The sequence below is a fragment of the Myxocyprinus asiaticus genome, chromosome 44, assembly GCF_019703515.2.
Source record: "Myxocyprinus asiaticus isolate MX2 ecotype Aquarium Trade chromosome 44, UBuf_Myxa_2, whole genome shotgun sequence".
Classification (NCBI taxonomy): domain Eukaryota; kingdom Metazoa; phylum Chordata; class Actinopteri; order Cypriniformes; family Catostomidae; genus Myxocyprinus; species Myxocyprinus asiaticus.
This window is the reverse complement of record NC_059387.1, coordinates 2,047,466-2,074,718: the sequence shown is the minus strand read 5'-3', so window position 1 is coordinate 2,074,718 and position 27,253 is coordinate 2,047,466. Positions and strand designations below refer to the sequence as shown.

At 39.1% G+C, this 27,253-nt stretch overlaps 1 protein-coding gene and 1 long non-coding RNA gene across 2 annotated transcripts in view; both read right to left on the bottom strand.

Moving 5' to 3' along the window:
* Positions 1 to 3,482: 3,482 nt before the first annotated feature.
* LOC127434267 (uncharacterized) overlaps positions 3,483 to 27,253 on the bottom strand; it is a 220,497-nt gene continuing 196,726 nt past the window's right edge. Inside the window, exon 2 of the long non-coding RNA XR_007896009.1 lies at positions 3,483 to 5,020. This is a non-coding gene — a long non-coding RNA (uncharacterized LOC127434267). The remainder of the gene's footprint in view (positions 5,021 to 27,253) is intronic.
* Positions 4,184 to 27,253, bottom strand: eef1e1 (eukaryotic translation elongation factor 1 epsilon 1). The gene is made up of 4 exons (XM_051686871.1): positions 27,143 to 27,253; positions 17,989 to 18,186; positions 6,406 to 6,501; positions 4,184 to 6,012 (listed from the first exon to the last, which is right to left on the bottom strand). Exons 1-4 carry the CDS (start codon positions 27,224 to 27,226, stop codon positions 5,869 to 5,871), a joined length of 522 nt encoding a protein of 173 aa, XP_051542831.1. The 5' UTR covers positions 27,227 to 27,253; the 3' UTR covers positions 4,184 to 5,868.

The following is a 27,253-nucleotide window of genomic DNA, read 5'->3' as shown; positions in this document are numbered from 1 at the left end:
GATACAATAAGAGCCTAAGTACCTTCTATGCATGGCCATTAATAATGTCTTGACTTCCAGGAGGACATTTCATGTCTTTAACTGTCCTCCCCCAACCCTCCTAAACTCCGGTACCCTAAAGCCAAATCCATAACCCCTTAAATGAGCATCTCAAGCGCACATGGTGCACAAGGCCCACATATCCCTCTCATGAGTGAATTTTGTGCAGCTGGGACAGGGTTCCATGGAGCAGAGTGTCTATTTCTGGAAAAGTCTGTCATCCGTGTCCATGTTGAGGTGCTATCACGGTGCCTGGGGTCACACACATGTACTTTAGCACCTTCTTTCAAATCAGACACTCTGATTGATGAAGTGAGCAAGGAGCATTAAGACTCCGCACGTAGACGCGCACCTGTGATCTTTTCGTCAACTTATTGCAGGGCCCTTTCATTTGTCCCCTGGTAAGGGGACAAAACAAAGTCAAAATTCAGGACGAAAGACGCTGCACTCTTTACGGAGACATTACATATTTATTATGCGTTTTCATTGGTAAGTAAGATTGACAGCCCTTTGATGCTTGTGTTTAGCTCAGAATACCTCATTCCACGATAACATACGTTGATGCATCTGTAAATGCTCTTGCCTCTGACACACACTGAATCGCAGACTCACAAATGTTTTTGACAAATACACTGCCTCAAGTGGAACATTTCCACTTCGATTTGCTTCTTGCCATTTTAAAGTAAAGCTATTAATTGTGTGTGGATGTGTTACCACCATGTAACTCGTTTCCTCTTCCTGTTTGACTTCAGTCATGTAATTGCAGTAGACAATCAGATGCCTGCTTTATGGGCGCATGGTAGAACTGTCACTTCCTCTTGGAGACAGATAACACGGGAGCTGTCACAAACACTTATCCTGTGCTAATGTGCTCCATGCAGTGACGATAGTTTCATTGGATCTATCAGGGTGTTCTGTTTTTCCTATTATGCATCTCACTTGGCATGCGGCTCTTTATCTTGTTAACAAGACATAATGAACAGTTGGTGAAAACTTCAGGCACTGTGGGGGTTATGATGCAAACAAAATTCGAGCGCAGCCTGGCAAAGTCACTGTCTATCTATCCATCCATCGTGGTGGTAGCTGCATCAATGCAAACATACTTTTTACACTAAAGTAGAACTTGATCTAAATAATATTGCCAAAAGTATGTGGACAACCTCTTCTAAACAACAGGGTTGGCTATGCTTTTGTTTCTGTCAGGACAAATCTTAGTTTTATACCATACTATGACATTCTATTGGAGAATTGTGGGCTTCCAAATTTGTAACGACAGTTTGGAGCAGGGATGGGAATTGGTTCCTTGACGGTTCCATTCACGATTCTTTCAGTACTTTTGAGGAAGTAAAATTCGGAAATACAAAATGCAACTCTTATTGGATTTATTGCCCTCAGCAGCCTGTTACTAATTGTTGAGAAGATTTCAGATTTTAACAGGATAGAGTCTTGCAAAATGTGTTTACACACTTTTTACTTGAGATATTTTATTTTATTTTATATTTATTTTAAATAAAATATCCCTAATCACAACCAAACACATAATGTGGATCTTTACACATTGTCATTTCAACAACCACTTGATGTAGTCTCACAAGATTTACGTAGTCTAAACACATAACATTTCGATATGACGAAATCAATGACTTGCGGTTTGGTAAGTCTTTGGTTTACTAAAAACAACTGACTGATAAGATATTCGTTCGGGAGGTAACACTGCATGTTTTGTGGTGTAGAGTAAAAAAGAACTGACTCATAAGTGTCATTCATTCAAGAATCAGACAACACTGGTTGAACGGTATGTTTCATGCTGTAAATTACAAAGAACCAAATCTTAAGAGTCATTCATTCGGGAATCAGACAACCTTGGTTGCGCTGTATGTTGCTCACTATAGATTCAAAAGTACCGGCTCATAAGTCATTTTTGGGGGAATCAGACTAAGCTGGTCATGCTGTGTGTTACATGCTGTAGATTCAAAATAACCGCTCATAAGACTAATTCATTCGGGAATCAAACTACTCTTGTATTTGGTAGTCGGGCTCTACTGGTTGCGCAAAGGTTTTACACTGTAGATCCAAAACAGTTGTCTCATTATTTGATCGCCAATCGGGCTCCACTGGTCGTGCATGTTTTGCGCTGAAGATTCAAAAGAACTGGCTCATAAGAGTAATTTGTTCAGGAATCTGTCTACACTGGTCACGCCCTATGTTTCACCCTGTAAAACACACTGTTTTTACACATTCCCAGTTTCCAACCCTGGCTTAGAGTGTCCCTGTGCGCAAAACAAAGTCCATATGTGGAAGAACTTTTCTGGCCTGCACAAAGCCCAGACTTGAATCTTTATTGACCACCTATAGGATAAAATGGAATGCAGACAGCCTTAGCATTCAACATTAGCGCCTGATGCATTGATGCTTTAAAATCAAGTTTGAAGTGCACAGTTCTCTACTGGAATTGCCAAAACCCTTAATTAAATTAGGGGTGTCCACATAAGTTTGGCTATATTATGTTACTCTGTTAGAGCACTCAACTTTCCAGAACTACTGTGTAGCACTCTTGCTGTGCTACTTAAAGTCTCTTCACTAAATATCCTGCTGCATCAAAAGAAAGGCACAACCAAAGTGTCACATTCCAGATCCTAGTGTGCCTGGGGTGGCCACTCTCGCGCTTTACTGTCCCTGAAGTCCCTGCAGCCTTTTGGAAAAGCGATAGGTGGTTCATGGACTATTAACCTTGTGGCAAGCTGTGAGATGGACCCCCAAGAGAGAGCTGATGCACCAAACCCCTTGAACTTTTGACTTGTTTGGAATTGGAGGCAAAGAAAATTAACTGCCTGAGTTCAATGAAGTAGCATAACTCCACCCATTAAGAGTGAATCGCCTCTAACTTTGCGAACAGGACAAAGGCCCAAACTAATTAGGGTGTCCTAAACCTCCTGCTGTGGATATTTCAAAATCATCCATGATTTAAAACAGCTTTCATCTTCTTCATCTTTGAGTGAAAGCTGGAAGTGACCCCATGACACCTAAACTGACATTTCAAAATGTGGATAACTTGAGCTGGAATCTCTTTGAAGCTCTCAATACAGGAACATCTGCTAGATGCGGTTTGGTCATCTTTTGTAGACGTGAAAGAGGCGATAAATTTCATCTAGATGAGGGAAGCTTCTTTTAGATTAGCCACCCAATTAACTCTGGAGACAGAAATAAACAGGCAGACAGAGACTCCAGTGTGGATATCTCCATTATCTGGTCACGAGAACTGTTCTGATGACTACAAGATTTCAGCCGTTTCTTCAGTTTGCACTTCCACAAACACACATCGCTTTGTTCCACTGCGGTTCCTCTATGGACACACTGAATGTCAGATGAAAATTCTTTGAATTCTGTAAAAAAGGGGATGTGTCATATATCCAGAAGGACTCATGAAAAAAAGACACTAATAGTTCTGTTTTCCCTTTTTCATTTATTGGCACAGGACAACGCACTGTTGACATTAAAGAACACAAACTTGAGCTTTAAGAACGGCAGACGTTTCATAAAGAAGGATTACAGGAAAGGAAGTATAATAAAAAGAACAGAGGCATGTTTTTGTCAGCATATGCACAGAAGATAAGTGAATGTGCAAATAGGCATCTCTCTTTCATAAGAAGAGGATTTTCCACCATAAAGTCTGCTGACAGAATAACTTCAAACCAGACTGGCCACATGTTGCATGTTGTACGAAACATCCTGTTCCACAAAAGATGCTTTGAAATGTTTACACATCAGTTTATGACTGATGACGCTATATTAAGAACTACTGTATATTATCAGAAACAAATCTCCTTGAAGTGGAAAATCTTGTTTGTTTTGAACCCTTTATAAATACGCCTTCATTTTGTGCTGTGAAAATGTAATGACATGCACAGATTGTCAATAAAAATGGTTGCTAAAATGACAATTCATCTAATAATGACGAGAAAAAAATCTGCACTGTATTTCTGCACTGTATTGTTATCCATTGCAAATATCTTCTAAATAAACTCCCATTCACTTACTTGAGAGGCAAAACAGCATAAAATATTAAAACTAGTTTTCAGAAAATATACCTCACATGAGGTTTATTTTTCTTACCTCATTGACATTTTTTTTCTTGTATTGTGCACAAATATATATATATATATATATATATATATATATATATATATTTTTTTTTTTTTTTTTTTTTTTGAAACAATTTAGTGTGGTTCATTCTTAAAGAAGATATTTTCAAAATCCAAGATATATTTTCTGAAAACATGTCTTATCTTACACAGTATTGCTTCTTATATTTATATCTTTTTATTGGAAAACAAGACTATTTCTTAATCATTTATTATTATTATTAAGAAATAGATTTTTTGCAGTGTTTGCACTTGTGTCTAAATAAAGGCACAGTGCAGGAGAATTTTGGTTTGAGTGACACAGGCTGTGGATGGAATGAAGAGCACATGAGGATCAAAGCACACCAGAGCTGTCAGTGCGGCTATAGCTGGTCGTCTGCCTGCTGCCCCCGAGCACAAACATGACATGCTGTCAAAGCCCAGTCTACTGCCCACACCAACACTGAGACCATAAGCGACAAACAGCAGAGGAAAATATCAACTGAAGGAAGAGAGAAATATGATCATTTGCAGCACAACAATGAGGGCCAAACTGAACATTCCATATTTCATGATTATTAAAGACTACATTCAATCTACTAATTATAGATTTAAATATTCACGTTATTAGAGTTAAACTCTTTGCAATAAGCAACTTTGGAGATTGTACCAGGGACTAAAAACGGTTCAAGGAACGAAAACTGAATTTGTAGCAGAATGTAACCAAAAACTGCAACAATGTGATTTTCAGTTGTTCTGGAGTGAAAACATTATTTTTAAATGCTGATAACTGGTTAATTTAGTTCAGATAATTTTTTTTTAACTAAAGGGTTTATCACAGTACATTTTTGGAACTACACCTCTTCATGCTGTCTGAAAAAATGAAACGTGCTTTGATCCTGAAGGAAACTGCTGCATCACACATTTATTTGCCTAATTGCCCATTGTGGATGTTGCATTCTGTGAATGAAGACCTTTATAACATAACAACGATGTATAATTATAATTTTAAAACATTATTAGATGTAAAAAGTACATTTCTCAGATGTTTTCAAGTCTTCACTGAATTACTGTTAGATATGATATATTAATACAGATCTGATGCATGCCGGGTTATGATTTCTATGCTGATAAATCCACCACACAGGAAAAAAAATTAAATACTGAAGGCTTGTTTTTCCAGACCAGGTTGCTTATTTCTCTTGTGAGATCTGGCAACACTGCAGTTGGAATTTCACCCACCCCTTAGCTCAGAGTATTGTCATTTTAAAAACATTTCGTTTTAAGTCCCTGGTAAGTACCTCGAAGCACACAATTGGAACAAACCTTCCTTTAAGAAACAACAAAACAAAAAAAAAAAACCAACACAGAACAACAAAAAAAATAATAATAAAATAAATTACATCAAAAACAACAAAATATAAAAAAAAACAAACAAAGACCAGCCAGCATTATTTTCCTGACAGCACACACAAAACAGAGAAACCCCCCACCCCAAAAAAAAAAAAAAAAAAAAAAAAAAAAAAAGTAAAAGAAATCTAAACAAAAAACACAAAAGACTGCTTTACTTGTCCTGACCAGTTGGACAAACATCAGGTTTGGGGTGTTACACCTAACCCAATGGGACAGCTGTTTGTCAGCTGGGGGATGATATGGTGGCCTCAAGGTCTGGCTTATTTAACAATAAAGAATGAAGTTATGAAGGGTTTCAGTAGTGACCACTTGGGTAAACTCTGTTCCTCAGAACCACCACAGGAGGCAGATGGTGTCGTACACCTGGATAATGCTGGATATGATCAAACCATCTGGTGACGTTCAGATAATGCTCTTTCTCCTGTATGGCCAAATCCACCTGAGAGAGACAGAAGAAGAATGAGGCAGTGGACATTAAACAAAAAAATACGGACATAACACTAGAGATATCCAGTACGTCTATCTGACCTTATCTTCAGTGTTTAAAACTGAGTGACATACCAATGCCTTCTGGGTAATGACAACTCTCTGTCAGTCAGTTACAAACTCTGACATGTAAACATGTGATCTTCTATTCTCTCTAAATCTCATTTCATCCCTCTCTTGCTCTCTCAGTGGGCTCCTTCAGGCTTCTTAAACTTGAGAAGACGTCAGTGTGTCTCATCTCTACTGCTGTGTCAGGTTTCTTCTCATGCGCTTCAAGCATCTGACTGTTTTAATTGGGTTTAATTGGGTCTCTACATTGAAGTCTGTCTCTGAGGAAAACACTTACAATAATGTGATGAATCCCATAGTACAGGAGAATGTCTGCCAGGGTGAAGACGTTCCCAGCCACGTAAACTTTGTCCTCCAGGTACTGGTTAAGTTCCTGCAAGGCAAGTGTGAAGGAGGTCAGTAAGAGCCCAATGTGCTGCCAATAATGGGCAAGCAAAGGTAAATGTGCACTCAGTATTTCTATTTCTAATTGCTAAATATTTCAACAGAGTGTGCAATAGAACAGCATTATTATTATTATTATTATTATTATTATTATTATTATTATTAAATGTTTATAATGATGCACACTGACATGAGATGAGTGTGATACACTTACTTGACTAGTCATATCAGTCTTAGAGAAAAGGCTGCTTTATACTACATACGGTCCTGGGCGCACATTCATGAGCAGTTAGGATCATCTGACCAGACAAATATTACTTGCTTTGTCTAAATAATCCCCTGTAATTGGACGCTTTCACTTACAGAATAAATTAATCATGGCTGACTGGGAATAGCACATTTTTACATTGGCATCGGTAACAGAGAATTTTTTGCATGATGCTGCATCTACACATCTAGGTGGCATAAACATAAAAATAAAAAAACTGAGTACACCTCAGTAAAATTTGAGGGTTTAACATTTTGGAGGGTAAACCACATTTCTGACATCATGCATACAATCAAAAAGAGGAAAACAACTTGTACTGCACTTAACATATTTTAAGAGTTCTTCACAAAAAGCACAGTATATGACCATGTACATGGTTCATGAGCATTTGAGCAGAATCACCAAGGTACAAAAGCACTGCTACTGTTTGAAGACTGTTGCTACATTTACTGCAACTTTAAAAAAAAAAAAAAGTGACAACATGTTACTGTACTTGCAACTGCACACCACAAAAACAACACAGCTGCAGATGTAAACAGCATGAGGCTTAGTAATAGTGATGGCTCTCAATAAATACCGGCATGGGTTGTTATGCTTACGTGGTCCATTAAGCCCACAAACTTCAAAAGAGGTGAAGGAAAAATTCTCACTGGGTCTATATTATTTAGAATATTCCAAGTATTTTGAAAATATTCTGAAGCATTACGATCACTTGCGCCTGTTTAACACCTGTTTAACACCGCACTCCGAACCAGGACAGAAGCAGTGCATATTTAAAACTACAAGTCATAGGCTTAAACAAACAAAATAAAACTGCCCTTTTATATACTATTACATTGAGGGCAGTTCTAAAGGGTTAACAGCAATACCCATACACAGAGTGTTGCCAAATGTAAACAAATGTACGCCACAGCACGTGTAGTCTGTAAATTCAGAACTTACCTCAGTCTTGTACTGAAAGACACTTGTATTAAAGTGCTCTATTGCCCTCAAATTTTTACAAGGATTAATTAACAAAGGAAAAAACATGGGATGCTGTACCTGGCTGTTGGTGAAGATGGTGAGTTAACATATTGGAAGGGCATTCTTTTTGTGAGGAAAATATTCAACACTTAAACGTTGTGGCTGGTGTTTGAACAAAGTTCAAATTTTCTGACTATATTATTAAGCGAGATCGAGCCAAACCGAGTGATCAAATCGTTCTGCAAAACAACATTCAGGCTCATCATCCTCTCCCTCCACTAAATAATGATGTTTCAAAATGAGCAGAGCTTATCATGTTGGCTGTCACTACACTGAATAATTCTATAAGACTGCATTAGATTACACCAGCATCATTTCATGATGATCAGTCTTGTAACACTTATCAATAGCTCACTTCTGATAACCATTTTATAACTATTTTCTGTATAGACTGCAACAGTTTCTGCAGCAGAAACACTGCTGGTGTAAAAGCACACGCGTTGCTTGCTGCGAAAGTGACATGACGCACAACTTCGGTTCAGCTGACGCGCTGCTTCGGCGTGCAATGTAAAAGAGGTGTTAGTGTGATGAAAATTCAATTTAGATCCCATTATGACATCACAGAAGCACCATTATGACATTAAAAAGACCTCGTTATGACAAAGACTGCATTATCGCATCACAGATTCACTTTTTTGACAGCATAGAGGCCCCATTATGACATTAAAGACCCTGTTATGACATCATAAACTGCTTTATCACAGAAACACATTATGACATCATAGAGGTCCCATTATGACATCCTAAAGACCACATTATGACAGAGGCACCATTTAGGCATCATAAAGACCCGTTATAACATCATAAAAATCCCTCTATGATGTCATCGTTCTGTCTTTATGATGTTACAGAGGCCCATGATTATGATATCATGAAGACACCATTATGATATCATAGAGGCCGTATTATGACTTCATACTGTAAATCCACCATTATTACATCGCAGGTGGTGTAGAAACTGATGTGTGCACAGGAGCGGGAAAAAGAATTGACTCGCAGTACTCCCACAAAATATAAATATCGAAAAAAAAAATATTTCAAATTAATTTTGTGCTTTTAAGGTACAGAATGTTCTTCGTGTTATTTGTCTATTGTGCAGCAGCAACAAAAAAATAAACAATTTGCAGGCGCAGGGTTGGTGGCTAATTCATAGAAATATTTCTCTATGCGGAGGAAAGTAACACTCGGAGACAAAATGTCTAAAGGCATGAAGGCGGATCCCTTTGTGCTTCAGATTTTAATGCTTTATTAAAGAAAGTTACATACAAAACTTTGAAACCAATTAAAAGTAAATCAGATATTTGGCAATGTTTTTTGGTTGTCTTTGACAGAGAGGGAAAGCACCTTCATTTGCCTAATGTCTTTTTTTTTCTCTCTCCGGTTTTTGGTTTTCAGATTGAAAAATCCACGTAGACCTCTATGCAGGCTTTTGCGGGATAAAACGTTAAAGTTTCAGGTTCAATACAAGATAAGCTCAATCGACAGCATTTGTGGCATAATAGAATGATGAACACAAAAATTAATTTTGACTCGTCCCTCCTTTTCTTTAAAAAAAGCTAAAATCTGTGTTCCAGTGAGACACTTACAATGGAAGTGAATGGGGCCAATTTTTGAATATTAAAATACCCACTGTTTCAAAAGTGTGAGAAAATCACTTACTAATCGCATCTGTGTAAAGTTAGAGCCAATTTTACAACTTTGTTACCATGACAATGTAACGTCAAACCCTAAAATGACTGTAAAAATGATGATTTATACAACTTTACTGCTCAAATAATACATGAGCTTTAACAGAAGAATTAATGCAAGTGCTTTTATAAAATTACCTTCACATTTCTGCCTTTAAACCCTCTAAAAATTGGGCACATTGACTTCCACTGTAAGTGTCTCACTGGAACACAGATTTGTGCTTTTTTTTTTTTTTAAAGAAAAGGGGGACGACGCAATCAAAATTATGCAATAAATGCTGTCGACTGAGCTTAACTTGTATTGCACCCGGAACATTCCTTTAAAGTGTTTGTCGTGTTGCTCATCAGAGGGCCACCATAGTAGGACATTCACTCACTCAATGAATCAGTCAGAGCAGTTCTTGAGTGAACTCCTACATATTCTCAACATCGACTCTGTCGGTTACAAGACACCCCTTAATTTAAGAAAACCCTTGGTGAGAGTAGCCATATAACCTTACAGCTTCACGCACAGCACTTAACAAGGTTTCTATAATCAGAACAAGGTTGGAATAATCAGTTGTGACATTATTTAGGTCATTTACTTGTACTTTTGAAACCTACATGCATTTAATATCAGTTATTTTAATACTTGCACTTAAAGGTGTTGTAAGCGATTTTAGCGTTCTCAAGCTTTCACGTGACTGAGTTGTTGAATTAGCCACACCCCCTCATTAAAAAACCCCACCCTCCAAAGATGATTTTAAAACCAAAACCAAGCAAAAGAGCAGCATTGTTTGTTCCTGTGGCTGTCAAATTCAACAGTGGCACAAAAACACCCTCAAATGTCAAACGTTATGAATCACAGCCTTAATGATCCGCTTCAAATGAGAACGAGCAAAATGATTGACAAGTGAAAAGCGTCAATGTCATCAGTCCTTGCAAACACATTTTTGTTTGCTGTTTACAAACTCTACAGCTGTCACAGAGACCAGTGAGATATCTCAGGACACTTATTTCATTCATATCTTTAAGGGAGTAGGGACATTTTTTTTGCATAATTTTCCATGAAAAAAATAAAAAAAAAACCTTTAAGTGTTTTCATCAAACTTGAGTGAGTTTCCAAAAAAGGTATCTTTACATTTACTTAAAGGTGCACTTAGTAATTTTTTCCCATTTAAGGAGTATTACTCCTAAAGAAATGAATTGTAATTTTGAAATATATGTATAAAATCATGACCGCTCACATGAGATGAGGACTCTAGTCATATCAGTAACCTTATAAAAGCTGTTTTATTCTACATGGGTGCCCTCATGGGGGCTGCCATTTTAGAATCACTTGACCAGCTAAATACTACTCGCTTAATCTCAGTAACTCCCCTGTTATTGGACACTTTCACTCTTAGATTAAATTAATCATGGCTGATTGTGAATAGTACATTTCTACAATGGCATCAGTAACTGAAAACTATTAAATTTGAATGATGCTGCATCCACACCTCTAGGTGTCACTGTAAGTCCAAGATGACACAAGCAAAAAGTTACTGAGTGCACCTTTAAGTATTACGATTTGGTACTTTTAACAGCACAGGATATGACATACAGTACAACATGCACAACAGAAGAGATATTTGCAAGGCTATCAGTGGACAGTGCTGCCTTACATATTTAATAAAGATTACACTAACATTAAACCAGTTTTGATCAAATAAATAAATAAAATACAAAGTGTATATATAATTTTGATAGTTTCATAATTCAATAATTGATAATGTGTGTGTGTGTGTGTGTGTGTGTGTGTATATATATATATATATATATATATATATATATATATATATATATATATATACACACAGGTGCATCTCAATAAATTAGAATGTCGTGGAAAAGTTCATTTATTTCAGTAATTCAACTCAAATTGTGAAACTCGTGTATTAAATAAATTCAATGCACACAGACTGAAGTAGTTTAAGTCTTTGGTTCTTTTAATTGTGATGATTTTGGCTCACATTTAACAAAAACCCACCAGTTCACTCTCTCAAAAAATTAGAATACATCATAAGACCAATAAAAAAAACATTTTTAGTGAATTGTTGGCCTTCTGGAAAGTATGTTCATTTACTGTATATGTACTCAATACTTGGTAGGGGCTCCTTTTGCTTTAATTACTGCCTCAGTTTGGCGTGGCATGGAGGTGATCAGTTTGTGGCACTGCTGAGGTGGTATGGAAGCCCAGGTTTCTTTGACAGTGGCCTTCAGCTCATCTGCATTTTTTGGTCTCTTGTTTCTCATTTTCCTCTTGATAATACCCCATAGATTCTCTATGGGGTTCAGGTCTGGTGAGTTTGCTGGCCAGTCAAGCACACCAACACCATGGTCATTTAACCAACTTTTGGTGCTTTTGGCAGTGTGGGCAGGTGCCAAATCCTGCTGGAAAATGAAATCAGCATCTTTAAAAAAGCTGGTCAGCAGAAGGAAGCATGAAGTGCTCCAAAATTTCTTGGTAAACGGGTGCAGTGACTTTGGTTTTCAAAAAACACAATGGACCAACACCAGCAGATGACATTGCACCCTAAATCATCACAGACTGTGGAAACTTAACACTGGACTTCAAGCAACTTGGGCTATGAGCTTCTCCACCCTTCCTCCAGACTCTAGGACCTTGGTTTCCAAATGAAATACAAAATTTGCTCTCATCTGAAAAGAGGACTTTGGACCACTGGGCAACAGTCCAGTTCTTCTTCTCCTTAGCCCAGGTAAGACGCCTCTGACGTTGTCTGTGGTTCAGGAGTGGCTTAACAAGAGGAATACGACAACTGTAGCCAAATTCCTTGACACGTCTGTGTGTGGTGGCTCTTGATGCCTTGACCCCAGCCTCAGTCCATTCCTTGTGAAGTTCACCCAAATTCTTGAATCGATTTTGCTTGACAATCCTCATAAGGCTGCGGTTCTCTCGGTTGGTTATGCATCTTTTTCTTCCACACTTTTTCCTTCCACTCAACTTTCTGTTAACATGCTTGGATACAGCACTCTGTGAACAGCCAGCTTCTTTGGCAATGAATGTTTGTGGCTTACCCTCCTTGTGAAGGGTGTCAATGATTGTCTTCTGGACAACTGTCAGATCAGCAGTCTTCCCCATGATTGTGTAGCCTAGTGAACCAAACTGAGAGACCATTTTGAAGGCTCAGGAAATCTTTGCAGGTGTTTTGAGTTGATTAGCTGATTGGCATGTCACCATATTCTAATTTTTTGAGATAGTGAATTGGTGGGTTTTTGTTAAATGTGAGCCAAAATCATCACAATTAAAAGAACCAAAGACTTAAACTACTTCAGTCTGTGTGCACTGAATTTATTTAATACACGAGTTTCACAATTTGAGTTGAATTACTGAAATAAATTAACTTTTCCACGACATTCTAATTTATTGAGATGCACCTGTATATATATATATATATATATATATATATATATATATATATATATATATATATATATATATATATATATATACACACACACACACACAGACACACACACACTTTTTTTTTTTAATCAAAACTATCAAAATTTAAATTCACCATAGAAAATGTCCTTGACTTTATAAAAATTCCCTGATTTTCCAAGTTTTTCATGACTGTAGGATTCCTGAATATTAAGCTCCATGTCAGAATCCAGGCCCTCACTGGATAATATATAAAGCCACAGACCGTTGTCTCTTAACTGAACACACAGATGTGTCTGTGGGCTGTCCATCTCTCTTCCTCAGCTAACAGAGCGAGAGGAGTTTGATGTAAAACTTTCCAAAGCCTGCATACTACAGCGGGGGTGGATCTTGTGTGTGCAGGTCTCAGGGGACAGCAGCATCTTCAGCACTTGTGCACACTATAGCACACCGTCTTGAGGGCTAATGGAGGCAGTGAACAGTGTTCAGATCAGCCACTGTTTTATTTCAGAAAACTAACTTTTACAATTAGGGTCAATACTTGTCCCCTGTATATGATTTTCAGGGGAGTTTTTTATGAGGGCATCATTTTTTCTAACAATTTAAAACATAAACTTGGTCTTATCCGTTGATGTCAAAATGTAAATCAATTCATTAATACATATTCTTAAGTCTGAGAATGTATACGTCAGTCTTACCCTAAAAATTACATCATCAAATATCAGAGGTTACAAATAAAAAACAGATCAATTCATTACAAGGGCATTTTTTGCCCTCACATTTGAATTTCGGGAGCAGTTTAAGGGTTTTTAATGCCATTTTTACTTCAAGCTCTCCTTAATTTCCGACCATGTAGTGGCCACGCAGCAAGTTGGCAACTGTATCAAATGGTTGGAGCGTTTTTTAATCGTGACAAGAGCGCTAATGCGAGCTGTCATTTGCTCATGAGACCATTCGAAGGAGATATCAGACATAATGTGCTTGAAAGACTCAGAAAGCTGCTCAGAAAACAGTTTCAGTGAGAGTTACGGATGTTAACAAAGGTTAATAGTCGGCCTCTACGTGTGCTGTGCAGTGATGTACACAGGAGCTGGTATATCAGAAATGGAACATTCTATTGACCAATCAGCATTCGGGACAGGAAGTATCAGTTTTATAATAATAATTATTAATAATAATAGAGTTAATCATTTATTAAACAGGTTTCTTTTATCATATTGTTGTGACTACGTTTTTAAAGCAATAAGCTGACACTCTGCTTGACATTGTGCACACCACGGCCCTTTAACAATGGTAAAATGACTGTAAACATGACCTCTTATGGCTTACTGCCATGCCAAGCTTACTTGTCACAACATCTCACAAGAACATGCTCTTCTAGCAAAACTGGTAACGCAATGTTTTGCACTTTAAAACGTTTTGAAAAGGACCTGGAGTGCTGAGGAGCACAGTTTGTGGGTGATGCATAACGTCTGAATATTCCAAGTGGTCTCTCAATTAATAATGTCATTAAAGAGGCAAAATAATTAAAACAATGTTAGATGGGAGTATAGCATGTCACACTGCAGGGCCTGTCAATTACCCTTGTGGAGACTTCACCAGTCCAGTAACAGTCTCATCCTGGTCATTGTGAAGTGTCCCTTGAGTCTTGTAGTTACTGCAGTGTCTGTAGGCACTCCTGTTTGTCCTGCAGTAAATGTTGTGATGTTGGCTTTCAGAGTGCTGTGAGTTGGTGAGATAGTGGCGTGCCATGGGTGCTACATCAGCCCTTCATTACTGTTTAAACTGACACTATTAAGCAGCGATCAACAGCACTCGGCTCCAGACACGTACAGCGCCACACACTGACAACTACTGCCGAGAGGTGTCTGTCCTGCTGAGCATCTGTGTTCACGAGAACACCTCTCACTGTCCCCCGACATACGCTTTATACCTTCTGAACTGATCGCAGGACATCATGTGACCTCTGCTGCCCTCAGCCTGTCAATTAAAGCAGTGTGGATGATTCTGATCCACCCCATTTCTGTGACTGGTCAGAAATGTGTGACCGTACAGATTAGTGCTTCTCAGACTTTTAAGGCCAAGTACCACCATCGATCAAATCAGAACATTGAAGTACCACCTAGTCACCCCCAATGTTCACTCAAATATGTTTTCAGCATTCGGCAGATATACATTTCTGCGTAGTCTTACGTATTGTGAGCAACATACACAATGCCATATTTGATTAATATCAATATTCCTGCAGTTTACACAATCAACAAGAGTGTGTTTCTAAAATCAAACATACAATATTAACATTAACATTTAAAAGTTTTGCAATCCAGTTCAAACAAACTACTATATATTTAGAAATTTGGAGCTTGGGCATTGCTAGACCCTGTTTTTCATCTCAGCCCCCCTAAAATTATGCAGCTAGCATCACCCTTAAAAATATGTGATAATGTGCATGTGATCTATGAAAACAGCGGCTGCAGTAAGCTATCTGAGGTTTATTTTACTCTGAATCATGCCCTTACCAGTTGTTAACTTTAAAACTTATCAAATTAAGTATTTTCCGTCCCTCTAGTCATAGGCGGACCCGGCCACAGGTGACAATAGCAGCAGTGTTCGTCACATAGCGCTGTCAGACTCGCACTCCATTTCTCTCAAAAACACTATTTAAGATCAAAGACTATAAGGAAGTCTGAGAATGCATAAAATAAACAGAATGATATCTTGCCTCAATCACATCAGTTTTTGCTGTTCAGTTTTCTGCGTAGGAATAATATTGTGGTGTGCGCACAGAGACATCAGCGCAGCCGCGCGCAATGAGAACGTTACCTATTCACATCCTGCACTGCCAATATAAAAAAAGAAAAAGGTGGGCTATCTTAAAGATATATTACAATTGTAATCATACACATTAGAAATAAAACATGGAAAACATTTTATTTTTTTTAAAGTAAATATCCTGGGTCGTGCTGCGTACCACAGTTTGAGAACCACTGGTATAGATGATGAGCTCGTCTGTTTGGAGTGCCGTTTTATTCAGACACTCATCAGAATCAATGAGATGATGTCAAGTCAATGAATTGCTATGTTTTGAACACGTTTTAGATGCGAGTCTTCATAAATGCAAGTAAAGAGTGGCTTCTGTAAGTAAATAAAATGCCAGTTGGCTGGTAACTTTATTAGGAACTGGAACATGACACATGGTTTGAATCAACTGGAGGAATGATAATCTGACCGTCGCTGATGTGACGTGAGGGATTCGAATCAAATATCTGTTACTACTCGCATGTCATCTAACGACCTTTACCTCAGTGGAAAATGAACCATCAGAAGTCAATCTACGATTATTTTCCACAGAACTCTATTTGCTGACACAAACATGTGAAATTTTCCTCATATTAATCCACCAAAATTAAAACATGAAGAACAAAATCATGATGGCTCGCAGAGTTGCAGTTTCTCGGTTAAGATGCTATTGCAACACAGTTAACTTCGTCATAAATATGCAAGGAAAAACAGCTAAATAATAAATAAAATGCAAATTGCAGTTAATGACCAGGAAGAAATGTTTATTGCCAGTCTTTAGTTTCTTAAATTCACCCGCCATTAAGTGCAACAGTGCCCACCCACTTGTTCAGCCGTCTTGTTCCGGTATTTTTCCTATTTATTTTTTCCAAAGGGATTTCATAAAATGCTTCATAAAAGAATTGTAAGCCATGAACCAAATCAACCAGCTCTGAGGTGAATCACAACATTACAAACTTTGATTAGAAGCAAAACAATATTTGAAAATTGCATTAAATGACAGAGGTTCGAGACTGTGTCCTTAACATATTTAATGAGGGAATGAACTACAATCCCATGAAGCATTGCAAACGACGCATTCAAATTAAAAGCAATGGAAAAACACAAAACTACTTATTTAAAGTTGTTAAATTAAAAAATATAGAAACAACATATATACAAATATACGAGTAGTTTGAGAGTGTAGGGAGAGTGACTCCATTGCATCACGGGAGTGGACAGTTGCTGCAGAGCTCTTTTGGCGCACTTTGTTTGCTGTGATTCTCTTATTGGTGGATCTTTCTCCTCAGGATCATGGGTAGTGTAGTTCTTCCCCAGGAATTCTGCTATTAAATACGATTTTTAAACAATGAAGATGAAATAATGCTGACGGATGTCTTCAACAGAAGCATGTTACATCGATGAGCAACCTCAGAGCACAGAAGCTTTTGTCTTTAACCCTCTGGCGTTGACGGACACGCCGGCGCATACTGCTGGATTTTATTCCTCATAACAGCGGAAACAAAAAAATACTCCGTCATTTTGGGCATACAGATAAGTATAAGACATCATTAGAGACTATAAAGGGTCTACTTTTATTTGTGTACACTCACAATAACAACAAAACCTTTTTTGTTTTTGTAAAATAAAGAAAATAAACAGGGTGTGCTTTCAGCCGTCTCTGTCTCCGCGAGCATCTTTCTGAAACACGTCACAAAAATGAACTGAAACTCCGCGAATACTTATCACACAAACATGAAACATATGTCTAAAAAAGCTTAAAATGTCTACTTTTAAATAAAACAAATGTTTAGTATGTGTTATATGGCCTTATTTCAGTGACCACGCATAAACATTATTTTCTCAAAAATACAAACATGTACATACATGTTGTTCACATATTATTGTAGCCCAGTTTGTGCTGAATACAGTGTTATCAGACTTTAGCCATTAATATGTATTCAAGCAATTGAAAAAGTACAAATGTCAAGGCATGTCAAAACTTCTCCAGGGCCCAAAACACCCTCAGACCCCAGAGGGTTAAAGGTTTATAAGTTATTGATAAAAATCAATTCTCTTATGAAGAAAATGAATGGGATTTTTTTTACATCTGGAACCAGATTGTTGTGCTGCTTTGGCAGGTGTGGCAAAACTTTGGATCCTGGAAGTTACTGAAATAATAACCGCTATAATATCTGCTTGTCAACACTTCTCAAACATTACAGAGATGGACAAAACACTACAAGGAAAAGAAAGGAAATGTTAATGTGCAATAACACCTGATTACAATGTTACCTTCAGTATAAGTTTGAGCTCATCTTTAGAATAGCTGTCCAGTCGGGTGATTCTGTACTCGAGCCACTGCTGCACCACAGCTCTCTGCTCAGCACTGGCCCCTAATAGCTCTGCTCTCTTAGCTTCATGGACCAGATGGGTCGCTATGGTGACCAGACCAACCAATGATGGTCCATTGATGTTTTGGAGAACAGGGACCTAGAATTAGAGAAATAAATACTGTTAAACATCTACTAGCAACATGAAGTTAAGTGTGTTGTTTAGTGAGTTTTTGACCCTGTTTCCACCTGGTATTAACATCTGTCTTGGGCGATCTGATCACGTGTGATCAGTTGAGACACACTGCCGTTACCGCCTGGTATTTACACGTGTCTAAAGGCCAAAGAAGGGCTGCATGATAATGGTGAAAATGATTATCACGATTATTCTGTAATTTGAAAACATTTTATTATGTAACAGGGCTGCACAATTAAAAAAAATTAAAAAATACTTTTGCCACTGCTTGGATATCGATTCTAAAAGAACAAAAAACATAAAATTACATTAAACATGTAGCTCTAGTTGTACAAGTTGTTAGAATTACAAAATAGTAAATGATTTCTTTTGACCAAAATTAAGTCACGTTTTGCCCATTCTTTCCTGCTAATAGAAACAGTTACTCTGTAAGGTGTTTACACTGGCATCATCTTTTAAGATCCATTCTTTAAATTATTAACATTATTATATTCCCATACATAAGAGTAATATATTTCTGTAATAGAGCACACAGAATTGCTATACAGTCTCAACCCTTTATTTTGAAGGAAGCCTATTATTTTACCAAACCTTTTATTTTAAAGGAAGACTTTCTGTGTGTTACCAGCAGAGGTGACAGACTTTGTGCTCCTTCCATACATGGTGAAATGCTCTTATTTCCTCCTCGCTCCACACAACCCTGGTGCCATGGAATTACTTTAGATTTGTTTAAACACTTGTTATGGCCAAACATATTTGGAATTATGCAAATGTGCAACTGAAGTAAATCTGGAGCGCTTTAAATATAACGCTGTCAGCGCACGTTAGCGGTGTGCACGAACCGAACACAGATCATGTCTGTTCCGTATGTTACATACATGATCAAAGCACAAGATGTCATTAAATTAATGAGCATCGAGCACAGATCCACTTTGAGAATGCTATAACACTGTTTCATTATCCTCATGCGTGTAATATTACAGATCAGTGCGGGCACATGCGATACTCGTAAACATCTGCGGTTCTGTATTTTAGCGTGTGCTGGAAAGTGAAACAGTGAATGGTCAGTGGCGAACTTCTGAAGAGAGCGTGATTGGTCAGGTGAAGTGAATGGACTATGAAAGAGCTAGTGATTTGGTCTATCATCCGTAGACACAGCCAATAATGAAAATGAACAATTAACAACTTTACCTGGCTGATAATTTTCATTTGCTAGCTCACTAATATCGCAGATGGTTATGCTTAATTAACCGTGAGAGGCAGAAATCGTGATCGCGATTAAAATACGATTAATTGTGCAGCCCTAGGCCAAAGTGTACTTCAGGTGTGAGCATTGCAGAATGCTCCGCGCACAGTATGTGTGACGCAAACTGCGTCATGAGCACAGATGCGCAGCTGCATGCGTCATCTGCGTATGCGCTGGCCATTAACTGTACTAAAAGAGTGTCACAAAGCAGTTGTAGTGCGCATGTGTCGAACGCGTTCCTATTCATTCGCGGTCAGAAAAGTATACTTACAAAAGCAACGCGGTCAACCAGGAGTGAGGCGATCCAGAACGCGCAAAAACGAAGTTTACCTGGGACTTAAGCAGTGTTTATGTTATGGACACACGCTGTATTCTGGGCACCTTATGCATCTTTTAACTCATAATAAAGCATGTTATAACTTAATGTGCTGTCAAGACTATAGCATCTAAAGTTTTGGCTTAACCTTTAATAATACTCAGAGGTGCACACACTAGGGGTTGCATGACTACTGATTTTTAATAGTCGCCCAGTTGAACCCATTAGTTGAGTCAAATTCAACTAGTTGTGATGTCATTCTGCCATTAAACCTGAGATACACCAGGGTATAAACACTCATCTACACGAATCTGTATATGAGGTCACAGGCCCGTCGGGAGGTGACTTATTATAATAGGTCTTCCAATGTGTATGAATAACCCACATGGTGAAAACCAGAAGGAAAGTTAATCTTAATCTGAGGATGTATACGAGTCATGATACACACAGTATTATTTAACCCCTTCATAACCAGAGGTAGGGAGGGAGGTTTTATTCTTATTAGAAGTGCTTGTGGCTTCTAGTGGGAGTAAACTGGATAGCAGCCTATACAGGTGGCTGTATTAAAATTATAACAGGTAGCCCACCCGTAATAAGGAGCTCAGGCTCACCCACTGGGTGTTGGAATAGTAAGATCTCTAGACAGAAGGACTCGAAGCGTTGGACGCCACGTCTAGGTTATAAATAGAGGTGTGAATCTTCACTGGCCTCATGATTCGATTACGATTCAAAGGGTAACTATTAGATTATAAAACGATTCTTGATGCATCACGATGCATCTTGTCCTTCAATTTCTTTTTTCAGTTTCTTCAAAATTTATTTTTTTTTACTCTATTTTTTCCCCTTCAGCTTTTTATTTAACAGCTGTTTTAAAAAATCAGAACGAGTCACATTACATAAACTGGCCTTTTACATTCAGTATGAGCTGTGAACAAAACATGGAACATCCACAAGATTAAATACATGGCTCTATAGTTTAAAAGACTATCTCAGTTTTCAGTTTCTTTCTTTAGAACCTTGTAAAAAATCTCTTAAAATCACAAGAAAATAAATATTGGTTCTCCATCAAAACACAATGAATACTATTACTTCAACTGATTATATATATATATATATATATATATTTTTTTTTAAGCATTGTAAATCATTTAATAGTATTTAATTATTATTTAAAATTAATCTATGCCATGCTATTCGTTTTCATTTTTAACCACAACTGGAAGTTGCTGGTGCAGGATGAAAAAAATATTTTTTCCCCCCACCCCTCGTTATAAAACCTTGCGAACGTTTTCTGCAAAGTCCATCCTGCTACAAAGCATATATCCTGTAGGGATACACCGTTTGTCCATGCCTCTAGTTTAGGGCTGCAACTAATGATTATTTTGATAAACGATTAATCATCGATTATTTATTCGACTGGTACATCGGATAAATAACAAAATTTCCTTTATTTCATTAAAATGTTATTTTTTAAGAAATAGAAATTATAAAGGGCGTAAGGATTTGGATGGCTTTACTGTACTGAACGATTGATTTTTATTATTATTATTACTTTCAGGACATATAAAAAAACAGTTCCTTTACTTGTAAAACTTAAAAAGTACTGTTTATTAAAGAGTGAATAAAATGATGGAGTGGGACAAAAAAATAAAAATAAAAAATCAGCCCAGCAGAGGGCAATGGTGACACCAGAGAAGAAACATTAATAATGCTGCCCAGCTGAAAAATTCATAATTATGTTAGATACATATGCTTGTACACTGTCACTGATAACATACATTTTAAGTATTTTAAATTAATATTTTAAGTTTTAAAACCATATTGTCACTGATTACATGTTTCTAAAGTATTCTTTTCAAAAATAAATTTTTACGGGTAGTGCATGCTTATCCAGTAAAATAATATTTTCCATGGTATAAATTTACTGGTGAAATAAGACATTACATTGGGCACTATCAGGACTATCAAATATCAGGACCCTTAGCGTTATTATACATTATATTCAGCATTATATACAGTTTAACATAGTACAACCATCTGCAAACACAGTGCAAATTCAGTCTCGCAGTGAAAAGTCTCATCCTGGTGCTCACTGTAGTACATGCGGTTTACATGAAAAGAAACGATCTAAAACACTTCCAAAACCGGCACACATGACCATGACATCCATGAAAGCTGCCCGACTGATTATATTGAAACTGAAAGCACAGTATGATGTTCCACGAGTTTAATCAAAATGATGGCGCTCCCTTTCTCCATTGTGAGTGGATTGATTGACGTGGATGCGCACGCTCGTTTGCTTAGTGAAGTTTAACGGAGACTCGCATGTGGTAAAAACAGACAGTTTTGCAAAATACCTGGAAATACGTGCCTGATTTTGAATTCATAACATGTATACATTATAAAACATAGAAAACAGCAGTAAAATGTAAGTTATGCACTGGAGAGAAACAACTCTCAAGCACATCAAACAGCACAATCACTCTGTCAATGCACTTGATGCAGCAACCGCTTCACATTAAACTGTATGCTTACTATGATTTTCTTTGAAGTGTTTATAAAGTGCTCTCGTGCGCTGGACATCTTGGGTCATGTTTTTTCCACTTCAATTTGTCTCCGTAATTTTTTTAACGAGTTTCATCATGCAACACATTTTCACTGGGCAAAATGACACAGACGGAGCTTCTCCGTGCTTACTGCATATATCCAACTAATCGATACTGAAATTCGTTGTCGATGATTTTAATTATCGATTTTATCAATTAGTTGTTGCAGCCCTACTCTAGTTGAATATGATTTTATGCCAATAGGGCATGTCACACCCTGTGATTCATAAGTGAGGGCGATCGGATCAACGATCCAGTGAGAGAGCCTTGCTTGGAAACGGGCATGCCTTTTGTGCATCCTCCATAACAAACGAAGAGCTGATCTGACAGTCTAAGCTGGTGTGTGCGCTCCACATATGTGTGCAATGCCCGCACGGGGAATAATAATGCACTAATTGCTCCTCATCCGAATTAGATGGTGATGGAAGAGGAAGCTTGTAGGTGGACTATCTGAGCCCTAAAGGGTGTGGAAAGCACCTTAGGCACATTGCCTTTTTTGGGTTTGATGGTGGCTTTTAAAAGCCCCTGTCCGAATTCCAGACATGAACTGTCAACCGAAACCATTTGTATATCACCAACCTGTTTGACTGAGGCCAGAGCCAACAGCAGTGCAGTCTTTAGAGAGCATACGCAACTCAGCGGATTCCAATGGTTCGAACGGGGGGCTCGTGAGTGACCTCAGCACCAAATTTAAGTCCCATGTTGGAACCATAGCAGTGCGAGGGGAGATCAAGTGCCTCGCTCCCCTACGGAACTTTATGATCAGATCCTGTCTGCCTACAGAGGAGCTAGCCTCTGGGGCGTGAAATGCCGAGATGGTCGCGACATAAACCTCATGCGTTGACGGAGTAAGACCTGCATCCATCTGCTCTTGAAGGAATGTAAGGATCTCCATTATGAAGCAATTCACTGGGTCTTTGCTGCGTGAAGAGCACTAATCCACAAACACACATGGTGTTCATTACAGACTGAGCCAATTCAGGCTTGTTCACCCTGCTCCGTTCAGGGGCCATACATGTAGGTTCTACAGCTCCGGCTGGGGATGCCAAATCATGCCCTGCGCTTGTGAGAGCAGATCCGTCCTCAGCGGTATTTCCCATGGGGGGGCGTCATTTCCAGAAACCATAGCTGGTTGGGCCATTTTGGCGCAACCAACAGAACCGTTTCCTTGTCCTCTCGAACTTTGCTGATGACAGAGTGAAGGAAACGTATCGGGGGGAAACGCATACTTGCGTTTCGTCTGCCACTTGTTGGCCAAGGCATCCACCCCCAGTGGGGCTTGGGACATGGAGTACCAAAGAGGGCAGTGGGCTGTCTCTGCAGAGGTAAATATGTCGACTTCTGCTTTGCCGAACATTTCCCAAATCCTCAGAACTGTCTGAGGATGAAGTCTCCATTCCCCCGACATCGGTTCCTGGCACGACAGCACGTCCACTCCGCAGTTCAGATGGCCCGGAACATATGTTGCATGCAGGGAGAGGAGGTGGCGCGCGCTCCTCACGAGGCGGCATTGTGCCAGCCTCATCATTGGTAGCGATTAAGTGCCGCCCTGGTGATTTATGTACGTTACCACTGACATACTGTCTGACCGAATCAGAACATGATGATTCACTATGTCGGAATGGAAAGCCAAGCAGTTAATATGCCATGCCCATTTCGTACCCGTCCAAGTGCCAAAAGCCGGGCGTCCATCGCACCGCACGCCCCAACCCGTGTTTGGACGCATCCATGGTCACCACTTCCATCTGAAAACCTGAAGAAAAGGTAGCGGCTGTAAAACTCTTTGCGGATGTGGCAGCTCGAAACAATCTCCATCGCATCTTTTGCGAGGAGATTGCAAATTTTTGCATGGAATACAGGCTCGTCACGTGACAGAACAGTCAAGGACCTGTTAAAGCGGGGTGGTCTGAGTGCAAATTGGATCGAATACCTGTGTTCGATCCTTTTTAGCACCCAATCTGACATGCCCGTGAGCGCCCGCCATGCGTTCACGTAACGGGATAGCGGGCGCTTTATATTTGACACTAATTGGGAAGCGGTTGTGCACAGTGTGTGAAATGGGGAAGCAAGGCAAATTCTCAAGAATGGCCAGAGCCAAAGTTAATAAGTACACTAAGGTATGGTTTATGAGCCTGCAAACATAAGAGAGAGAGAATGGTTTGTATGTGATCATGAACAGAACCCAAAGAGATCGGCATTTGAATTGCGCCAGGCCAGAGGCCACCGTCTTTCTGTGTTTTGATGAGAAAATAACGGCTGTGACATTCTCTCTGTGCACCGTACGGGGAACAACCCCTATTGTGTCTCTCACGAGGACATTTACTACCTCGAAGCGCAGAATGGGCGTGTCCTGCATTGTATCGTGGCGGATGAAACACTGTTGAAGCAAGGCGGCCGTGTCGCGGACCGGAATGTATAACCGCACACTACTGTTTTTTTTTTGTTTTTTTTTTTTTTTTTTAGCACAATGAGAAATGCTCGGAAATGCTCAGTAATGCGCGCCATGCAACACACGCCGAGTTTCACGTGTGTTGAGGGGAGCTGCCGTTTATAAGACGGAAGCATTTTGTGTGGAGTGTGGGTTGATTTTTTTCTGAGATTCTCTGGAAGCATGCCACGCTATCACTAAACACGCAAATGGGCACATATAATGGGCGCAGACAGCTGCCACTTATCAGACGGGAGCTTCTCACTCAGAGCGCATCACGCATCTGTGCACAGTGCTAATAGTATAAAGGCTCGAATGAGCTAACAATAGACACCAATCACCCACGCATATCTCGGCGAGTGAGTTTGGTTGGAGGAAGAAAGAGTTTTCTCAGCCTTCAGCGCGAGGTGCGCGCGCTATTCAAGCAATGCAAGGAAAAAAAACTGACTTGTTCTCGGCAAGAATAGCAGGGAAGGGCGTGTCGAAACATAATAGAAAAGGCAGGAGCTCTAGCTTTACGCTATACTTCCAGGAGGATTCTTCCCGCTGGGGACTAACAGTGCTATTTGCATCACAGTACAAAGACGCTAAAATATGCCTGAGGACGGCAGCCCCTCCGATCTGTCGCAGTAAGCTCCGTATGAAGAACGACACTGCTTCCCGAACCACGTCTTTTGACAGCGGAGGGTGTGCAGGAATCATTCATTCAGATAAGAATTTCTCAGCTTGACAGAAGGCGACCACTCAAGGCCGAGCTCCTCGACCGCCTGCACAATGAAGCGGATAAACTCATATCAATGGCGTGTACGCACTCCTCACCCTCGCTGGGGGAAGGGGCTGCAACATCGTCCATGGACCATTCTCCCATGTCCGAAGCTGCAGGGGACACGGCATCATTATTGCCATCAGACCTGCCGAATACAACAACACGTGCTCATCCATAGAGGGCCGGAGGTCATCACGTGTGTACTGCACTGGTGAGGACGCTGCATGGGAAGATCGTGCCAGCACGACATCCTCCTCAGATTCTTCTATCTCTACCTTGTGGCCCCGCCGTGCTTCCTCATGTGGTCCCTCGAGACTTAAAGAGGAAGCGGTTAGGAGGGCATGGGAGGCAGAATCGTCCCTCAGAACGAGAGCGACCCTAGAGAAGAGCGTGTAATATATATATATATATCTCAAAGGATACAGCTCCTGCCGGAATGCTGTGGGAAGCGGGTATATGTCTCGCTGAGGCGAAGAACCCGATGCGAGGCGGAGAATCTCTTTGACAGAACACTAGAAGGGGCGGGTGAATCTTTCGCTGCAAGCGCTGAGAGTCAGGCGAAGAATGTCTTTATGCATCTGCAGGAAAATCCCGTCCGCTGGAAGGTGTATGTCGACGGCGAAGAGAGGTCTGTTCAAGATGAGATGATTGTCGTAGTCAAGACGAGACAATGTCGGTCTTGAAGGAAGAAAATTCTGACAAAATGGTGTTTGAGTGCCCACTTATATGGGGCAAATGTGTGCCTAAAGGGGGTGGGGCACAAACACCATTGCCAATCATAAGATTGCTGTTATGATACAAGGGCTTCAACTAGATTGTGGAAATGGAATTCCCCAAAGTGTTTCACTGCAATGTTGAGTGAACTGAATTGAAAGGGAAGGTCAGGCAGGGAACTCAGGAGCTGATCAGATCAGTATTTGTATGAGCGTGAAATCTCTGAACACTGGCTTTTACGAAAAATAGACTTTCGCCACTTGTTTTTCTGAATAACATGTGAAATGATAAAAATGTGATGACTTTATGTAGACTCAGAATTTATATATGTACATTACCCTCATACCATCAGTATTGGTTTCTATATAAGCTCTGAGAGCAAATGTTTTTTTGCTGTTATTTTTAAATCTTTTTGTTTTCCACTTTTATTAATGCATATTTTTCATTTATACGTCAGTGGTCAACATTTCATAAAGTATAGCCTAAACTTTTCATGAAAAATGGCTATGTGATGTGGCCTTGTTTGAAGATATTAAACTGTCAGTGAACAGCTAGTAGTCATTATTATTAATAATAAATATAATATATACAGTTTAAAGAGGTGCATTTTTATCATTTAAACATCATTAAGCTGTGCAATAAAAAAAAGAGAATAATATAAAAGTAATGATAAAAGGATCATATGAAAATATCACAGAGAACTACAGAGCTGTCGTACACGTCATTCATTCATTGATATGAACACTAATATCTGACATATTACCGCGACAACATTTTTATAATGTATTACATGCTCATAACTCAAGATTTATCACCTCCAATTTTATTCTTTATATATATTCACCTTTTTGTCTCCCTGTGTGCTGTATTTATTGGGCTTCTTCAATCCTAAACATTTCTCCAGCGAGCTCAGCTCCCGCAGCGCCATCTTGTTAACACCGGAAACCAACGGAAC